This window comes from Selaginella moellendorffii, unplaced genomic scaffold, assembly GCF_000143415.4.
Source record: "Selaginella moellendorffii unplaced genomic scaffold, v1.0 SELMOscaffold_40, whole genome shotgun sequence".
In the NCBI taxonomy this organism is placed as follows: Eukaryota; Viridiplantae; Streptophyta; class Lycopodiopsida; order Selaginellales; family Selaginellaceae; genus Selaginella; species Selaginella moellendorffii.
Window position 1 is genome coordinate 299,368 of NW_003314301.1, and position 19,920 is coordinate 319,287.

At 41.7% G+C, this 19,920-nt stretch overlaps 2 protein-coding genes across 4 annotated transcripts; both read left to right on the plus strand.

Moving 5' to 3' along the window:
• Positions 1-5,787: 5,787 nt before the first annotated feature.
• On the plus strand, positions 5,788-6,831 carry LOC112349554. Its single transcript, XM_024684143.1, has one exon. It carries the CDS (start codon positions 5,788-5,790, stop codon positions 6,829-6,831), a length of 1,044 nt encoding a protein of 347 aa, XP_024539911.1.
• A 693-nt stretch (positions 6,832-7,524) lies between these two features.
• LOC112349619 lies at positions 7,525-8,906 on the plus strand. Of its 3 annotated transcripts, none has more exons than XM_024684353.1 (3): positions 7,525-7,787; positions 7,859-8,591; positions 8,659-8,906. In XM_024684353.1, exons 2-3 carry the CDS (start codon positions 8,344-8,346, stop codon positions 8,711-8,713), a joined length of 303 nt encoding a protein of 100 aa, XP_024540121.1. In that variant the 5' UTR covers positions 7,525-7,787; positions 7,859-8,343; the 3' UTR covers positions 8,714-8,906. The 3 variants fall into 3 exon arrangements, 2 of the variants coding, with proteins under 2 accessions (XP_024540121.1, XP_024540120.1); XM_024684352.1 differs by having other exon boundaries at positions 7,526-7,787; positions 8,650-8,906; XR_002993444.1 differs by having other exon boundaries at positions 7,530-7,787; positions 7,836-8,591; positions 8,650-8,906.
• The last annotated feature ends 11,014 nt before the right edge of the window (positions 8,907-19,920 follow it).

Genomic DNA, 19,920 nt, shown 5'->3' on the forward strand with positions numbered 1-19,920 from the left:
AAATAGAACGGGCATAGGACATTCGTTCGGAGAACAAAGCATCATTTGAAAATGCGTAGTTTACGTGAATCTTTTTGTAATTTTTGCAGAACAATATGGGATCCAAACAATTTAGAAACACGCTCTGGCTAAAGACAATGATTCTAAGATATTGCAGGTTGTAGTTAGAAGTCTCAGTTGACACGCTCACTTTACACCTAAGAGAAGGAAAAGCTTGTCAAGCGGAAGGAACAAAGGTCAAAAGCTTACCTCCACGAGAAAACCTCACGTTAATCCATGGGGCCTCAGCACGGGGCATGCCCACCATCAGGTGCGAACTGCCAAACTTTCCTTGGAGTCCAGTGCCGCACTCGCTGGCCAATCAGGATACCCGAGTGCAACTTGAGCTCTCCCACTGAGATGGCTGCAAAGCCGCTTTCAAAGCTCGGCATCCCCCATGCCTGTTCAAAGCAACAGACTCTAAACACACGAACAAAACTCACCTTGGCACCATGCCTGTTCAAGGCAAAAGACTTTAAACACACGACAAAAACTCACCTTGGAGCAGTAGTACAACCAGCCAACAGGGTGCAGGAATCGTAAGGTCCTTCGATAACAAGGATGCTCTCCAGGCTGCAAACTTATCCCGAACCTCCTGCTTGGTGAAGGCCTCTTCCGATATCGGCTCTCTGGGTGAGTCAGGGAACGGATGCAGAGAAGCTTCAACCAGCTGGTTTCCCTTAACCTGCACATATCCATTGATCTCATAAATGGCATATCGCCATTCTCTCATGTCCATGGCATACAGAAAACAAACAGAAATTGATTTCAAAACACGAAACTAGAAACTGGTACATGGTCTTGCTTGCTTCCCTAAGCTGGCAGTGATCCACGTACATGAAAACCTGTACCAGATCTTAACGCAGATTTCAGATACTAACCAGCTTTACGTAGCAGATCGCAGTGCTTCACATCAATTCCCAATCTTAGTGTACGCACATCCAGGATCGGAATGCCAATCAAGCCCTCCTCAGAGGAGGTGACATCGTTAGTAGGTTGATCAACGCCATCATGTGGAAACTCCAGGTCCAGAAAAACGGCCTCCTCATCCTGTGCCTCCTCATCCTCCTCCAACTCTAAGCCCATTTCTAACTGGAACTGCCGCCACTCTGGTTCTTGCTCATCGTGCTTACAGTCTGCCTTGTACAGCATGAAAAGGGCAAATGAACACAAGAGCCTAGAGAAAATGCTTGCCGGCCCTTGTCTTGGAAAACCAATGTGGCGTACACATCTTTAACCTCCAACTACACGCACGGCGCTCTCCCTTCCTGGAAACATCTTTCGATTATACCTGGAATGTCGAGAAACTTAGACACAAGACGAGGTCAAGAATCCTTACCGATCATAGGGAGGCGTGGCATCTGGGATCTGTTCGATCAGCCCGTACCTCTTCTTAAATTCCTCTTCAGTAATCTTGCTAGGTGACACTTGGAATAGTGGTGCTTCTTGCTGTAGCGCTGCAAGTTGTGCTGTGGGAGCAACGCCTTGAGCAGAGCCCTAATGTGTTCCAAAGACGAACACAAACCTGCATCCCTCTGTTTCTTATGAGCTGCCCCCCTCCACCTCTTTTGACTTTGGTGACTCTCTTTTGGTGATGACGGCATTGCTGTATATGATCACGGTCACGGACTTGCCCCGAGGATGGGTGATTCCACCTTGATTTTCAATCTGACATTGCTTGCCACAATCTACATGGAATCAAGGAGTTTGAAACAATGCTTTAGCAAACTCTTAAGCTTTTGAAGTTTAGACAAAGTCCATTGAGCTCAAAGAACCTAGACATGAAAGGTTCTGGGAAGGATAGTGAGAACTTGGATCACTGTCACAATCTTGGAATCCTTTGAGACTGCCCAGATGTTCGTCTGGGCAGCTCACAGTGTGGAATGAGTCAAATATTTGTCACCCAGCCCATCAGCCAGAGCAACTACCAAACAACAAAAAGACTTGGAACAAGATTTTTACTTGCTAATGGCAGCCTCACAATGCAAAATAAGCACATGCACATGACTCAACCTCACAGCACACTGCAGATGCTGATGTGGAATTGCTTCCCACTTTTATTCTTTAACTTTGAGATTCCTGGGATCTTAGGAAACGATCTTGTCCTCATCCTCAAACACCATAAGTAGTTTGCAATGGTGGCAACCTCCTTGCTTGGGCAAAAATGGCATGAGTTACAAGGAAACAAACACTTCTACAGTTTTCTTCTTGGTAACCTTAGCTTTAAAAGGGGACTCTATTTGAGATCTGTGACTTGCAAAATAATCTTTATAGCTACAAATTTTCAAACATACATCTTGCAATATAATTGAATTAGTACTTGCCCAGCAAATGCTGGATGAATGTAAAAATAAATTTATACACGTGAGTGAGAGCTGAGTGAATGTGATATTCAGGCATTGACTATCCAAGTCTTGAAGAATGTTGTAGGGCTGTGTTTCCACTTTTTGCGTGACAGCTTAGCCAAGGTAGTTATTTTGGCATTAGAGACTGGTTTATCTTGGTTAATTGTAGTGGGAGGATCTGATCTTGGCTGCTCACTCTCTCTTTTCTCCTTGCGGTTTTTTCTTGCAATTTTCTCTAGGTCTTCCTCCTCCTCAGCATCATCAAGTATAGAATTCTTCCTCCTCCTCAACATCATGAAATACAGAGTTCTCCATATGCTAATGCTGTTGTGCCCATGTCATAACTCTAGATTTTGGTGCAGCTTGTTGGATGAAAATTGCATTGCTTTCTGCTTGGCTTAAGCTTGTGCAGGCAATTGTCCTGCTTATGCAAGCCTTGTGTCTGACAAATTCCACATATAGGTTGGTACTGTTTCCTCATATGCTAGCTTGTAGCTCATTATCTGAATTGGAGGAGAAAATGGGTGTTGAAAGAAAACTGGTGCTCAAGCCAAAGATGGCAGTGATGACGGCAAGGTCTTGATGTAACTTGCAGGAGATTTCCTGGCTTGTAAAAATAATCTTCCTAGTGATGATTAGTTTGCCAACAATAGTGGCACTTGTCTCAATTCATCACTAGTTGTGAACACTCATTTGGGTAGTGTTCATAATTGTTGCATCACACACACTAGATGTCTTTTTGCTACTGTATGGCCTACTTTGTGCCCCTCGGACCCAATTCAATTGCAAGTCATTGTAGTTGTTGGATCTGGACCTACACTCATTAAAGCTTGCTATTGTTGTTGTTGCTAGCAGCTATAGTCCATCATCCTAAGGCATATTCCAAATATTGTTCCAAATACTAACAATGAGACAAGGAGAGAGAACACATAGAGAGAAAGGAAGGAGTTGTACTAGCTGGTCTTTGTTACACATTTGCTACCTTATGGCTGGAATATCTCTATGTGCCATTGTTAGTTACTGTTGACCAACTCCAAAGCTTTCTACTAGCTACACACACACATTTTATGTTATTAGTTGCATTTTTTTGTCTGTTTTTGGTTTCCTTAAGCAAATTTGTAGAGGAATTGGGATGGTAGTGGATTATATTTATTATTTATAAACATGTTTATATATAAACTTGCTTAAACACTTTCTACTATACTATTTTTTATTCTACCATCTAATGGTTGATATGAAATAAGATTAATCTTGTGTTTATAAAATATAAACTTTTATTTGATCAATTGAATTAATAAGTAGGAATAACAGTACTATTAAGAAAACCAAGAAACATATAGAAAACATATAGAAACATATAGAAACATGAAACATATAGAAAGTTTTTCTCGAATAACTGATATTGATGTATTTACCTCAGTTTGAAGGCCATAGTTTTAGAGATCCCATTTACAGTGGCTGACAAAAGAAAGCCACCTTCTGGATAAGGATTGTCTTTACAGAGTTTGATGGCCATAGATAAATCAGTTGAAGTAAACATTTGAAGAAAGGTGATGGCCATCAATCCATATGCACGGTCAATGAGAGCATCATCCATTGTTACGTGCTGTGTTGAGTTGCTATAAGTGGATATCAACCAGCCATGTACACATATAACCCTGAAAAAAGGATGGTTATTGTTGCACTCAATGCAGTGTCCAATCTGCAAGTTAATCCTAGATAGCCAAAATTTGTGGCAAAAACACTAGCCCAAGGACATAGAGATGTCTTGAGAGGAAAAAGGAATTAAGCATCCCTTTATCTTAAATGAATAAATATAAGCCATTGAACAAATAAATATGACATACATACCCCATCAAAGTCTCTTCGATACATAGAAGTTATGGATTTCAAGTGGTCATGAATTGCATTCAATGGTGCTAGCCCAGGCACATTGTAAACTATAGTTGGAGGTCCAATCTAAGAAGCATTATGATCACTTGTTCCTTTGATGTTGTGAAATATTTTGAGTGGCATTTGACATCCAAACCATTTTGATTTGACTTTATCATACACGAAAGACATACATGCTTTGCTACATACGTCGTCAAGAGTTTGATCTGATGAATGAGACTTGCTATTGTGAACCTCCTAAACCTGTGATGTGTTAGAAATGTAGCCAACTACATCATCACTTGAAGACGACAGACAAAAACAAAAAAGAACTTTTGGAATGTTGAAAGCCTAAGAAACATGCCCAATGCATGTACTAATATTGACACGTTGCATGGAGGAAGCCACTGCTGTTGCAGAAGAATGATTCGAACAATCCAAAGAGTAGCAGCAGCAACACTGCAGCCTGATGCATCTCCTTAGTGCACTCACCCAGATTCTCACCAAATTGGAGAAGCCGAACAAGCTGCTGCAATTGCTACACCAAGCATATATATTAAAAAAGAGATGTTGGAGCTGTCAACGTGGAAAGCAAGGAAGCAAATTGTAAGGTTTTTTCTATTATGACTTTCCAATTTATGATAAGATATGGCAATTCCAATTTATTAGAAAGAGTGTGAACCGTTTGTTCCTAGCTTAGTAAACCCCTAACCATGCGCTTGCCATGTTTGGGGACAACATTATTGTTGCAATTACTCTTAACCAAGCTTGTGCTGTTAAGCTTCAAGAGCTTCAAGAGTGGTAGTAAGAAGCTGCCAAATCACATCAAGTCACAGTTACCCAATGTCCAGGTCAACAGCCTCCTTGATGGGCGCTCGAGCAGCCCACTCCATGGATCTAGCTGCCAGTGATGTCATCCATCCGGCATGGCTGCTCCAAGAGCTTTACACCAAATGCATAGAAGTTGATCTATAATAACCATGACTTTAAATTGAAAAATAAATAATATAAAAGAAAATAAACTTGACCATATACCTTTTAGAAAATTCTAGATTATTCATTACAATAAAAATAGATTATTTATTTAAATCTCTTATAAATATGAATAAACCGAGAAACCATATTGTATTATATGGTTAGTTTAAGAGAGACAACGGTAAATAATGAATATACTAATTTAAATATAGTTTATCTCTGGCATCTTTTGTGAAATCTGTAATTAAGGAACCAGAATCCAGTTCTAAACGTGAAACGTTCAAGTTGGTAGGACCGATAAATTGCATGGACCAGATAACTGTATGGAAAACGTGCAGCGTATAAAACAACAAGATTTCTCTCCAAGTATGTGGCTATGTGTGTAACGTACAGAATACGGATCACACGGAAATAAAAAACGTGAAATGTGATCTCTAATAGCTCTGATAGTATAAAAGACCCCTCTCCAGCCTCTGTTTCCTCAACCCACAGAGGAGTAGAAAACATTCTCCAATCAAGTTGATCAGATCGATCAAACAGTTTTCACCATTTCGAAATGGCTGCAATCGTGTTGATGATTGCGTTTCTTGTGATGGCTGCAGCATGGAAGATGGTGTGTATCCGCAAGAGAGAAGAGAGGGCACGATTTCTAGCGTCGCTCCACCCCGTGAGAGACGCACACAAGATCTTGTGGTACATGTACTCGGTGGAATTCCCCTTCCTCTCGCAAAAGGCGCTCGAGTTTGGCACAATCCGTACGCTCGGCATCCCGGGGATCACAAATCTGCTCTTCAAGACCAAGTACGGCCTCAAGGATCCGCAGAAGCGCGCCGCCGAGACCAACATTCTGGTGAGCGAGATGATCCACCACCACGTCGACAGTGATCGCGGCTCATACGCGGTGAGGAGATTGAATGGAATCCACAACAAATTCAAAATCCCAAACGACCAATTCGCCTACGTCCTCTGCCTCAACGTGGTCAGCCCCATTGATTTCTCCGAGAGATTTGGATTCCGCAAGTGGACCGACAACGAGAAGGAGGCCGCGTATGTTGTGTGGCACGACGTGGGCGTGAGGATGGGCATCACAACAATCCCAGATAGCATTCCAGAGATGCGGGAGTACATTCGCGATTACGAGGCCAAGAACGCCATCTTGACGGACAAGAACAAGAGCATCGTCCAGGATCTCAAGCATCTGGTGCTGGATGCATTTCCTCGCCCCGTGCAGCCGCTGGTCGAGACTGGGATCTGTGCACTCATCGATCCCACAATCAGGAGCGCTGTTGGATTGGAAAAGCCTCCAGCAATTGTGGAGTGGATCATCTTGGGTGCGTTCAAGCTGCTGGCCGGGAGCTTCGTGTCCGCGTTCTTGCCTCCCAGACGTGTGGAGGATGCAAAGGGCAGCATTGAGGTGGACTGGTGTCCTAATCCCGCTGCCAATCCGGAAGAGTACCGGCAGCTCAACGTGAATGTGTATCGGCCACCGGCATTTGAGAAGGGATACAAGCTGGCGGAGCTGGGAGCGCTGAAATCAGGCAAGCTTGGACCATACTACGATGGAGGCTTGCGCTGCCCCTTCCGGCAAATGCACGCATAGAAATAGAACGGGCATAGGACATTCGTTCGGAGAACAAAGCATCATTTGAAAATGCGTAGTTTACGTGAATCTTTTTGTAATTTTTGCAGAACAATATGGGATCCAAACAATTTAGAAACACGCTCTGGCTAAAGACAATGATTCTAAGATATTACAGGTTGTAGTTAGAAGTCTAAGTTGACACGCTCACTTTACACCGGGATGCCGAGCTTTGAAGGCGGCTTTGCAGCCATCTCAGTGGGAGAGCTCAAGTTGTACTCGGGTATCCTGATTGGCCAGCGAGTGCGGCGCTGGACTCCAAGGAAAGTTTGGCAGTTCGCACCTGATGGTGGGCATGCCCCGTGCTGAGGCCCCATGGATTAACGTGAGGTTTAATCGTGGAGGTAAGCTTTTGACCTTTGTTCCTTCCGCTTGAAGCCCATGCCTGTTCAAGGCAACAGACTCTAAACACACGAACAAAACTCACCTTGGCAAGGTGAGTTTACAAGCTCAGCTAAGTATCCTTCCAAGAACCTTTCATGTCTAGGTTCTTCAAGCTCGATGGAGCATGAAGGCACTTTATCTAAACTTCCAAAGCTTAAGAGTTCGCTAAAGCATTGTTTCAAACTGCTTGATTCCAGGTAGATTGCGGCGAGCAACGTCAGATCGAAAATTGAGGAGTCGAGGTGGAATCACCCGTCCTCGGGGCAAGTGCGTGACCTCGATCATATACAGCACTGCCGTCATCACCAAAAGAGAGGCACCAAGGTCAGAAGTGGTGGAGGGGGGCAGCTCATAAGAAACAGAGGGATGCAGGTTTTGGTTCGTCTTGGAACGCATTAGGGGCTCTGCTCAAGGAGTTGCTCCCACTCCCACAACGATTCCGTGACCAACTCGCAGCCCTACAGCAAGAAGCACCACTATTCCAGGTACGGGCTGATCGAACAGATCCCAGATGCCAAGCATCCCTATGATCGGTAAGGATTCTCGACCTCGTCTTGTGTCTAAGTTTCTCGACATTCCAGGTTTAATCGAAAGATGTTTCCAGGAAGGGAGAGCGCTGTGCGTGTAGTTGGAGGCTGCGTCCTTAAAGATGTGTACACATCGGCTCGCCACATTGGTTTTCCAAGACAAGGCCTGGCAAGCATTTTCTCTAGGCTCTTGTGTTCGTTTGCCCTTTTCATGCGGTACAAGGCAGAGTGTAAGCACGATGAGCAGGAACCAGAGTGGGGGGGAGTTCCTAACTCTGGTTACCTACTAACGACGTCACCTCCTCTGAGGAGGAACAGGCCGAGCTTGATTGGCATTCAGGCATTCTAGCGTTCACAACCTCGATCCTGGATGTGTGTACACTAAGATTGGGAATTGATGTGAAGCACCGCCATCTGCGCACTAAGATCTGGTACAGTGGATGGCCACACCAAAGGCACTGCCAGCTTAGGGAAGCAAGCAAGACCTCCAACATATCTTCATGTACGTACCAGTTTCTAGTTTTGTGTTTTGAAATCAGTTTCTGTTTGTTTTCTGTATGCCATGGACATGAGGGAATGGCGATATGCCATTTCTGAGATCGATGGATATGTGCAGGTCAAGGGAAACCAGCTGGTTGAAGCTTCTCTACATTCGTTCCCTGACTCACCCAGAGAGCCGATATCGGAAGAGGCCTTCACCAAGCAGGAGGTTCGGGATAAGTTTGCAGCCTGGAGAGCATCCTTGTTATCGAAGGACCTTACGATTCCGGATGGGTTGCACCTGTTGGCCGGTTGTACTACAGCTCCAAGGTGAGTTTTTGTCGTGTGTTTAAAGTCTTTTGGCAATGGCGTTCACGTCCTTGACTAGGCTGAGCAGAATTGACTACAAAGTCAGCAAAAGTCACGAGAGAGCGCAAAATGAAAACCTCTAGAGAAAGCATTAAGTCACCAATATGCACAATGAATGGACTTGGAAGGTGCTCTTGCAAATGATCACTTCCAGCCCAAAGATCCGACTTGTGATTGTAACTCCATGGACAATTTCATTGTTGGGAACTTGGATCATTATCACAGCCCTGCAATCTTTTGAGACTGCCCAAATGTTCTTTTGAGCAGCTTACAGCATGGAATAAGTCAAATATTTGTCACCCAGCTCGTCAGCCAAAGCAACTTCCAAGCAAGATGGTATTTGAGTGGTCCCAAAGAGACTTGGGACAAGATCTTTCCTAGACATTCCTAGATTTCAAAAATTGTGCTGCTACTTTACAGAAGCTTGTACTACCCTAGAAGGGTGTAATGAACAAACTCAATATATTTGACATGCCAGTTTAGCGATGCTTCTGTGATCTCTTGCCAACACAGCCCAGTTGCTCTTTGCTGGCCAATGGCAGCCTCACGATGCAAAACAACACATGACCCAGCCATGATCCAACCTTGCAACACACTGCAAATGCTGACACGGAATCTCCGAATATGTTCACTTGGAGGAACACAAAATCTTGAGGGATGGGATGGGGTGAGGTGTAGCCTAACCCTCACTCCCCATTGCTTCGTGCTTTTATTCTCTAGCTCTGAGATTTTTAGGATCTCAAGAAATGATCTTGTCCTCATCCTCAAACACCATCAAGTAGTTTGCAATGGTGGCAGCCACCTTGCTTGGGCAAAAGTGGCATGAGTTACAAGGGAACATACATTCCTGCAGTTTTCTTCTTGGTAAGAATAATCTTCCTTAGCTGGACTCTTGTTGGCATGTGACTCACAAAATAATCTTTATAGACACCAAACACACATCTTGCAATATAGTTGAATTCTCTAGGTTGACCTCCTTCTAAAACATGCCATCATATTTTGACTAGTATTTGCCCAGCAAAAGCTACACAATTAGCAAAGGTAAATTTAGTGTTAAAACTAATGCAATGCACCATACTAATCATTGTGCTATGCATGTGTTCCTCTTTTCCCGCTGGATAACAAAGGAAAAGCTCTTTGTGAGATTTTTTTTTCTTCCACAAAAAAGAAGCATGGTACCTATTCCCAATTGGAGCAGATTATCTCAAGCACCCAAGCAATGCCACATCAATGCTTTTTTACACAATCTAACAAAAAAGCAAGAAATCAAATTATGCTTACTCTTTCCTAGAGTGGATAGGATGGTGTAGTGCACCTTTATCCCCTAAGGTTCCAAGGATCCACGGTGACAATATATCTAAATCTCATCCCATGATCACATACGCTATACTCACCCCCCCTTTAGAGATATTAATGTCCTTATTGACTATTGACTAGTAACCCCTATTGAGCCAAGGGGAATTAACACCTCCATTTCCGCACTGAATCTACTAAGCCAACTGGAAAAAGAGGCAATTGCTTGATGAGAGAGCCTTTAGTGGCTATTTTATCCTTATTTATCCCCTAAAGTTCTAAAGATCCACGTGACAGTATATCTAAATCTCATCCCATGATCACATACGCTATACTCACCCCCGCCTTTAGAGATCAATGTCCTTATTGTCCTTCCATTATGTAGACCAGTCATCCACCCGTACTGCAGTCCCACGGTAGATACCTTCATCCGTGGATATTCCACACAAGAGGAAAGACATACGCATGGATGCCCAATATGTACGATTTCAAATTTAAGGGTAGGAATATACTTTGCTCAAGGGTATATCGTATTTTACGTAGCCACTAATCAATGGGAATCAAACCCATGTCATTTGCTTTAATACCAACTGTAGTGCATTTTATCTCTCTCCCCTTAAGCCAACTGGAAATGGGGCAATTACTTGATGAGAGAGCCTTTAGTGGCTATTTTATCCCCATTTATCCCTCAAGGTTCCAAAGATCCACAGTGACAGTATATCCAAATATCATCCCATGATCACATGCGTTACAGATGGATGTTGTCTGGACGTAGGAACTTCTAGCATTGCCACCAACTCTATTGGGATCTTTTCCTCCTCTACTGATCTTTGGTGAGACATAGCTTCCCATCACTCTGGGCTTGTCAAATTCCTTCCCTTCCTTCAATTAAGGATAGCTTTGTGGATATAACATATATATATCACTACTGTTGCATGATTGTGCTAGATCATAGCTGGGAGGCTGTAGCTTCTTTCTTCCTCTCACATTTCTTCTCACCTAAAAAGCACCACTTCAAATAAAATTGTGCTAAGGGCAAAATTGCCGAAGTTCATCAATTTCTCCTCAAGTTTCCTCTTTGCAAGAGAGGAAAGAAGTGTTGCAGCAGGGATTGGAGGAATCGTTGTGTCAGAACTCAAGTGTCATATTTGGGAAGTGGCCATTTGTAATGCATGTGATCATGGGATGAGATTTGGATATACTGTCACCATAGATCCTTGGAACCTTGGGGGATAAATGGGGATAAAATAACCACTAAGAGCTCTCTCATTAAATAATTACCCCTTTTTCAGTTGGCTTAAGGGGAGAGAAATAAGGTGCATTACACCATTTGATTTGGTTGAGCTAGAGAGCCCTTTTGAAGTTGAGAACTTGATGAAAAAGATCATCCACGAAAAATTTCTTGGTGCCAATGGAGCTTGTTATCAACACTTTGCATGTGAAACATGTTGCAACACCTTCTTCTCTTGCCCCAGATTATATGAGTTTTGCACGTGCTTAATGATGTGGCAAAAAATAAGCAAGGCATTGGGCCAATAACTATGATTAACCCAAAGTTAATCAATTGCTTCATTCAGGATCTTTCTCTACAATGACAGTAGTAGATAGTGATTCTAATTTGGGGTCTCAAGACCATGTAGACTAGTCATTACCAAACAATGTCTCTTTGCAACAGCAACAAACTCTAGATGATGTAAAAATGGGTGGAGAGAGTAGTGAACTAGATTTGTGTTTATCTTGATAAGGTAGAATCTAATCACTTTCCTTTCTAGGAACAACTGTTAAATTTTTGACATTCATCTCTAAATTGATATTTAAATGTAAAATGCATCTGCAAAAACAGAAAGAAAGACTAAGTAAAGCTTGCAAAAAGTATTAAACTTGATCTACTTGTTTCACCTCCATGCTAGCTTCGAATCTTTGTTCCAAATACCCTGGAGGTAAGCAACAAAAGTTCCAAGTCTCGAAGAAGATATAAGCAAATATCATCCAAATTGGAATTGCAACACTACCATTGCCTAATCCTTGTTGCTTGCAAAAGCCTAGATTCTTTCCTATGTTGACATAATCATAGAGCTTGCAACTAAATTTTCTCTACTTTTATTGTTGATCTGCAGCAAGACCTGGTGGAAGAGAGCTTGATAATTTTTCAAGTGAGCAACATAGAGTTTCTCGTACGATAAAACTTCTACCAACTTCAATGTCACTAAAGACACTGTAACATGGTCTTTACCAATAGAAGTTGGATCTTTGAAAAAACCTTCAAAGGAAGAACTTATTGCTAGTATAAGCATTGCCCAATTCCAACTCCATAAGAGAATGCTCAAGATCATCTATTCTATCAAATTGCTATACATGCCTTGTAAGTATCTAGGTTTTTTTCTCTAGAGTTGGAGTTGAGAATATTTTTTTCTCCTGGCTCTTTTGCTATTTATTTTTGTCTTTTTTATCTACATAAGCTATGCAAGGCACTCAAATTTTACCTTATCAAGATAAACACAAACTTGGTTCATTGCTTTCTCCACCCATCTCTACATCACTTAGAATTTGTTGTTGTTGTGAAGAGATATTGTTTGGCAATGATTGGTAATTGTAGGCTACATGGTCTTGAAACCCAAAACTAAAGTTGCTAGCTGCCACTACTATTGCAGAGAGAGATCCTGAATGAAGCAATTGATTAACTTTGGGTTAGTCATAGCTGTTGGCCCAATACCCTACTTTTTTGCCACGTAATTGAGCACATGCAAAACCCACATAACTTTTTTGCTTGATAAACGACAAGCACAGTCGTGGTCAACACATTGCATGCAATATGCACAGTAGTGCCTTCTTCTCTCACCCTAGGCAATTTGCCACCTCCTATTAACAAACATTAGCATGATTATTTGCTAAGACATGGTTAAAGAAATAATCCTTTTACGATTAACCCTCCATTAGATGGCTGCCATTGGCTGGATCTAGCGGCCTTGAAAGTTCAACACTCCCTCATTATTATAGATTAGCAATTTCTCAACAAATGCTAGGTGGTTGACAATTTTCATGCCATTTCAAGAGATTTGTTAAGGTTAGATATGTTTGCTATTTTATTAACTCTTAAACTGCTAAAGTGTCTAAGGATAGCTCTCAAAATCTAGAAGAAAGAACTTTGCAAAAAAAAGTCTTATTCTCTTGAACAACCTATCATAGTTAGTAATTGACTCAGGGATCTATTGTTAAGCCCACCCAATAGCCTAAAATTTCTTTAGTAGAGAGAAGAAAATAAAACAAACCTTTGGCTATCACTCATGTAAGTTGTTGCTATGTACCTATGGCTATTGTTGGCAATGATGTTAATACCGATTTAATGATTCCTAAATGGTTCACTCTGAACTTGCTTGCTATATCCTAGGCAAGAGAAAAATATCTGAGCCTCCATCCTGTCAAAAGCCTCTAGAGTTAAAGCTGTCTTCAGTGTTAGCTCATTTTAAGAATGTGAGCTTGTAAGCTGTGATGATTCCATGATTAAGAAAGCCAGCACAACTTTGATTCTATGGCAGCCATAAGCATTATGGCTTGGAACTTGCCACAACTCAATCTCCAACACCCTGGTTGACACTTACACAAAGTCTAAGAGCATGCTAGACACTCGAGTATTGTTTGACCAGATGAAGCATTATAATGTACTGGGATATGCTAAAAAAGGGGAAAGCAAGATGGTTTTAAAGTTTTTGAATGCACACGGCTGTAAGAAACACTGCCAATATTTGCAACAGTGCTACTGATAGTTTGTGGAACTTTGGTGGATTTGGAAACTAGAAGGGAATTTGATCTTGGGATCTGCTAAAGACAGTAGTGTCACAAATAGTGTTTACGGCAAGTGTGGAATTATAACCATTGCTCAACACATCTTTGATTCTCTGTGATATCCAGGGATATGGTTTTGTGGAACATGTTGATAGCAAGTTATAACTACAAAGGTAATGTAACCAAGGTGGTGGAGATATTTGGCAAGCTAGAGAAACATTCCTCTTTGTTATTGCAATGTGTAGTGCCACAGGATGGATTGAGTAGGGCCAAAAGTTTTCCCAAGAGATGTGGAGGTATGGTGTAGCCCAGTGTTGAATCAAGGGAGGTCCAGCATGAATTAGGGATAATGCAACATGTGTCACATTTCTCTCTTTTTCACACTAGCCAATTGTTAGCCAAGCTGTGCCAATCTTTGATTAGCCAGTGCAAACATCCACATGATTTTTACAAAAACCATGGCTACCAACTTTGGCCCAAGCCTGGGATCCAACAACCTGCAAGCCTCCCCCCTATCGCTTTATATATATAGCTTTGCCATACAAACTTTATGCGACTTAATCATCACTTAACTTTTCCACCTTGCAAAACCCATTAATCAGTATGGCAAAGTCAACTCCACTAGTATCAATCACAAGCCTCAAGTGTTCCAAGGCCTCTTCCATCCTCCCAATCTGGCAAAAGCCCTTGAGAATCTCACTGTGCATTGTCTCATTGGGTGATAGATCGCAAGCTTTCATCTCCTTGATGAGCTGCAGTGCCTTGCACATGTAGCCTTGGACAAGGAAATTGTAGCTTGCCATAGATGGATATTGGAGCGCCAGGAGATCTATGAATAATTTGTGCACCTCACTTGGATGGCCCTCATCTATGGCAATGCGTAGCAGGGAATTGCAGGTCTGTGTGTTGTGCTTGAACTTAGCCTGCATTGGCACCCAATGGAAGAAATCTAGTGCAATGTTAGTCTTGTGCATGCTCGCCATTGCCTCAGGGAAGATCTGTGGCATGATTACAATGGAGAACCTGTCAGAAACCTCTCTGGCCATAATTCTTCACATTTCTGCCCTGTGCAAGACCATGAGCTTTAGAAATAAACCCCATATTAGGGTTTTAAAGTATATCATTTGAGCTAGCATTTAATCAACATTTGAAGACAATGGCAACCAATGCATGTGGAGCACTCTTAATTCTTTTATGTTGCTTTTCCTTGCTACCTAGAGTGCTATCATTTATTTTATAGCAATGGCTATACATATTATGAATTTTTTTGGCCTTTATTGTACATAGAAAATTATTAATCAAAGTTTAGGAATGCTACTTTAATTAATAAAATGTTGTGAGTGCTTGGAATATGGAAAGGGAATACAAAAAATATGCATATCAATTAGCCCAAAAACCCTAGTTTATAAACAGGAGCGAGTGGTCCAAATTAAAACCAATCCGACAGTTACCAAAATCCCACTACGCTAATATTAATATACAGCATCGTAGCCATACATTTGGCCCTCACATCATCCCCTCCTCTCAGAATAATGGAAGGCCATCAGGGTTCTCTTGTAGATAGGCCAGGATTTGGAGGAACGTCAGGAGGAGGCATCGGCAGATCTGTAGACAGTATTAACTACTCCTGATCCCTTTGTATGAAGCATTTCAACCGTTGGACATGCATAATCTCCGGAGGATCGGCCTGTTGGACGTCATGCCGAACCTCATAAATTTGCGGTCCAACTTGCTACAACACCCGATACAGTCCTTTCCACTACACAAGGATCCCCTTAGATAAACCACGTACCATAAGATGGGGAAAATAGACTAACACCAAATCATCCACTTTGTACTCTACAGGTGGAAGATGATGGGAGTTGTAGCGCCATTATTGTCCCACTTGTATGCAGCCTAAGTGTTCAGTAGACTTTGCTCGGACAAGTGGAAGAATGCTCGTCAAATATTGATCCCATGACCTAGCATCAGGAGCTCGTGGCAATCACGAAGGTAAACCTAGCTCCGTTGGTAATATTGGATCATGACCATATAGAAGTTTATATAGTGAAGCACCAACAGAACTTTGCACCCCTGTGACAAGTATATCGAAGAAACGGCAAATAACCATCCCAATCCGAATGCTGAAAGTTCACATACTTCGCAATAATCCCTTTGAATGTCCAAATGAGCCGTTCCACCAGACCATCTGATTGTGGATGATAAGCACTCATAAAAGTGTGGCATATCCCTAACCAAGATGTCAAAACATGAAATACCTCAGCCATAAATGTAGGACCATTATCCGAAAGAATCTGCTCTGGACAAGAATGTTGGAACACCACTCGATTGAGGAGGAAGTATCCAACAACAATTGTAGAGGTGCTAGCAAGAGCACCAACTTCCACCCAACGAATCAAGTAGTCAAAAACAATAATAACATACTCATTGCCAATAGTCGACCGTGGAAAAGGTCCCATAAGATCAAATGCCACCAACTTAAATAGATGGGAAATTGCAATTGACTCCAACCGTCCTTCCGTAGCACAAGGGGTAGTATTATGAGCTTGGCACTAAACGCAGTTACACACATAACATACCAAATAACATCACGTTGCATTTCCGGCCAATAGAAAAATCTGCGCAGCTTCTCGGTCACACGATGATATCCCATATGCCCACCTAGAACAGGAGAATCATGGTACACATGGAGAAACCACGTAATAAAGACAGAAGGCACCATCAGCCGTAAATGATCATCAGGATCTGTCCCCACAAAATAAAGAAGGCCATCTTTAAGGCGATATTGAGAATATAAATGCTAGAAAGGAAAGTCATCAGCAAGTGATGCAGGATTCTTAAATACATCTCGAAGCCTTCGAATCCACAGCTCAATCTTTTGAGCCTCACGAACCTCATCAAGAGAAGGTAGATCTTGCTTTGCGCCTTGTGGACACTAAACGTCAAGTACAGCAACTGCCGATGGCATAGAATCCTTGTCTAAAAAATCCATAGATGCTGGAACAACAGGCTCATCAGAAACATGAAAAGAGAGTGGAGAAGGAAGAGGAGCTCGAAAAAGGGCATTAGCATCAGCCATAGAACTCCCTGGGCAATGAACAACATCAAAATCATATATCTGAAGCTTCAAAAACCATCGAGCAGTACGACCAGCCAAGTTCTTCCACTTCAATAATGAAGTAACGGCAGCATGGTCACCTTTAAGTAACGTCCGAGAACCATATAGATATGCATGAAGTTTCTCGAAACCCCAAACTGCCACTAAACACTCTTTCTCTGTCGTGGAGTAGTTCACCTCTACTGGTTGTAACGTATAGCTTATATATGCAATAGGATGACGTTGACCAAGCACACTCATGATTAAGATCAGCACAGTAGAGGCAAAGATTATGAGATATTCGACGTTGCTTCTCAGCAGGACTCAACTTCCCTCTAATGAGTCGGGGAGTACCAGAAATATCCATCGGGACCGGAGCAGTAGGTTCAGGAGTATGTCCTGAAAACTCAAGTTGGGATTCCTGAGTCTGGGACGGAAAAACAGCGGCGCGGCAATTTTCCTGACGACGTTCAAAGAGATAATTGTCGCATCGAACAGCTTTGTTGATGGCATCCGATAGGTCCTTGGGATCCTCCATGGTGAGCAACAAATCCTTGACACCATTGTTGAGGCCGAAATGAAATTGGTTAATTAGGGCCCACTCATCCCATTGAGTGTCCAAGGCAAGGAGTTGGAACTCTGCAGTGTAGATCGAGGCAAAACAAGACCCCTGAGAGAGACGTCTCATCTTTGTGGTAGCAGCCCGAACCCAATCCATCTCGCCAAAACATGCTTCGAGCTTCTCTTTGAACAATTGAAGATCCATCAGCTCTGGAACCACAACCCCTTTCATGCTCTTCTCCAGAACCATGACAAAGCTACACCTTTGAGCAATGTCCCAATCGCGCCGATATGAGACTCAGGAGTGGGGTACCGCCAATGTTGAAGTGCGAAGATAAACTCCATCTGGTTCAGGAATCCACGAAGCTCTAAACGCTTGCCTGAAAATTTTGCCGGGAAACTCACCTTTGGTTCAGGAACTTTGCTGGATCCTTGAGCTGAAAGTGAAGCAAGCTCTTGCTGCATGTAAAGAAGGGTCGCCTTCAGCTCGGTATTCTCAGACTGGATTTTTGCAAGGACTTCAGCAAAGAAATCAAGATGGCTTGGAGACTCCATTGGCAAAAAGAAAGAAAAAGGGGGAAAAAGGGCAAAGGTAGTCAAACAATCAAAATGAGTTAAAGCAAAAAATGAAAAAACACAATCTGAATCAAACGGTCAAAACCCCCAACAAGATCAAGACTGGAAAATACAAAAGACAAAGAGAAAAGCTAGTGGAAACAAAGAAGAGGCCTTAGACTAGCGTTGATTCAGATTGTGGAGAAATAGAACAAGGCTAACTTATATATACTATAGGTTGATGAAGCTCCACCACTCTTGGATCGAGGATAGCCTAAATATAATTGAGGTCGAGGAGGCACCACATCATCATCAGGAATGTGGCTCAAGACTCAAGAATCGTATAGGAAATCAGAAACTCAGGAATAGAGAAGTGTCTCGAAAGTCAAGAATAGGGAAGTGTCTCAAGAGTCAGGAATAGGGAAGTGTCTCAACAGTCAGAAATGTGGTCTGCAAGTCAGGAATCCGGTGAGAGTCAGGAATGTGGCAAGAATTGGGGAATTCCTGACAATAGGAAGTGGAGCTGAAGGACAAAAAGTGGAATAGGTGACATCTCATAATGTTGTGCCAAGGGTGGCAGGAGCAAGTGCATGCACAAGTCCGACAAGATCTTGACGAAGTGCTAGCCACAACATTCTTAGCTTGATCTGCTCCAACATATTGGGCTCCGCACGAAGTAAAAGACTTCGGAAACAAATGCCAAATTGCATCACCGACTCAAATGGCCTTTGGCGAAGACGATGCAATTGTTGGAAGGCATCATCACAGTCGTCAGCATGTCCAAAGGTGCGTTTGAAAATGTCCGGAAGAACACTCCAATCCCCACGAATAGCCACGCTCAATCCATTGTACCACTGCAATGCCATTCCTTGGAGACACGTGGGAAACTCATGCAAATGTCGAGCATCATCCCAAGAATGATATGTGGCAATCACCGTGAAGTAATCGAACCAATGGTACATATCATCCCTAGGATTCCCACGAAAGAACTCTGGTTGAATGCAAGGATTGGCACCAAGAGCAGGAGGAGTTGGACTGCATGCTGTGAACACCATCATCAATTGAATTTGGTTGTTCAATTGCAAGTGTATAGCATCAAGCAATTGGACCAACTGTTGCTTTAAAGTTAAAGGAGGAGATTGCTAATCTGCCATGAAGATGAATGAAAAAGAAAGAGCAAAAAAAGAGAAATGACAAAAAGCTAGAAGGAAATGGTAGATCCAGACAATGCAAAAAGCTAGATCTAAACCAAAATCTTGAAAAGGAAGAACAAAAGAAAAAAAATGAAAAAAGCTAGATCTAAATTATGTAAAAGCTAAATCTAAACCAAAATCCCAAATCCAAGTACTCCTCAGGGACAATCAAAAGTGCCCCTCACCACCACCAATGTGAGTATTTGAAATATAGAAAGGGAATACAGAAAATATGCATATCAATTAGCCCAAAAACCCTAGTTTATATACAGGAGTGAGTGGTTCAGATTGAAATCAATCCGATGGTTATCAAAATTCTACTATGCTAATATTAGTATACAGCATCGTAGCCATACACTTGGCCCTCATAATGTTAATCAAATATTCAGAATGTTAAAAAATATATTATATACTTAGAAATATTTATGATATTTTGAACAGTTATAGTATAGATATCCAAAAGCTGGATAGTTAATAAAAAAAACATAAATGTATGTAATAGTCAATATTAAAAAACTTCTCAATAATAGTTGAGTTGTAATCATAATTCTTACAATTATTTATTTTTAATATAATTAAAATTTTCAACTAATGTGATAAATTTTTTACGTAATACATAAATTATTTATATAAAAATTAATTATGATGCTTAGCTTTAAATAAGTGATGATACTTCTGTCATTTAGAAGTGTTGATAACTATTTATATCAAATATTATATTATATACATAAAAAATCTATATATTCTATGAAAAGTTAAAAATAATTCTTAAAACATTTCTCCTTATAGTGCATAGATTTTGCATTTG

What these genes read in the sequence shown, in the direction of transcription:
- LOC112349554 (XM_024684143.1), top strand. Translation starts at nt 5,788, where the DNA reads ATGGCTGCAATCGTGTTGATGATTGCGTTTCTTGTGATGGCTGCAGCA.
- LOC112349619 (XM_024684352.1), top strand. Translation starts at nt 8,344, where the DNA reads ATGGACATGAGGGAATGGCGATATGCCATTTCTGAGATCGATGGATAT. An exon ending in GGTTGTACTACAGCTCCAAG is followed by an intron (nt 8,592 to 8,649) that starts GTGAGTTTTTGT and finishes GTCCTTGACTAG; the next exon opens with GCTGAGCAGAATTGACTACA.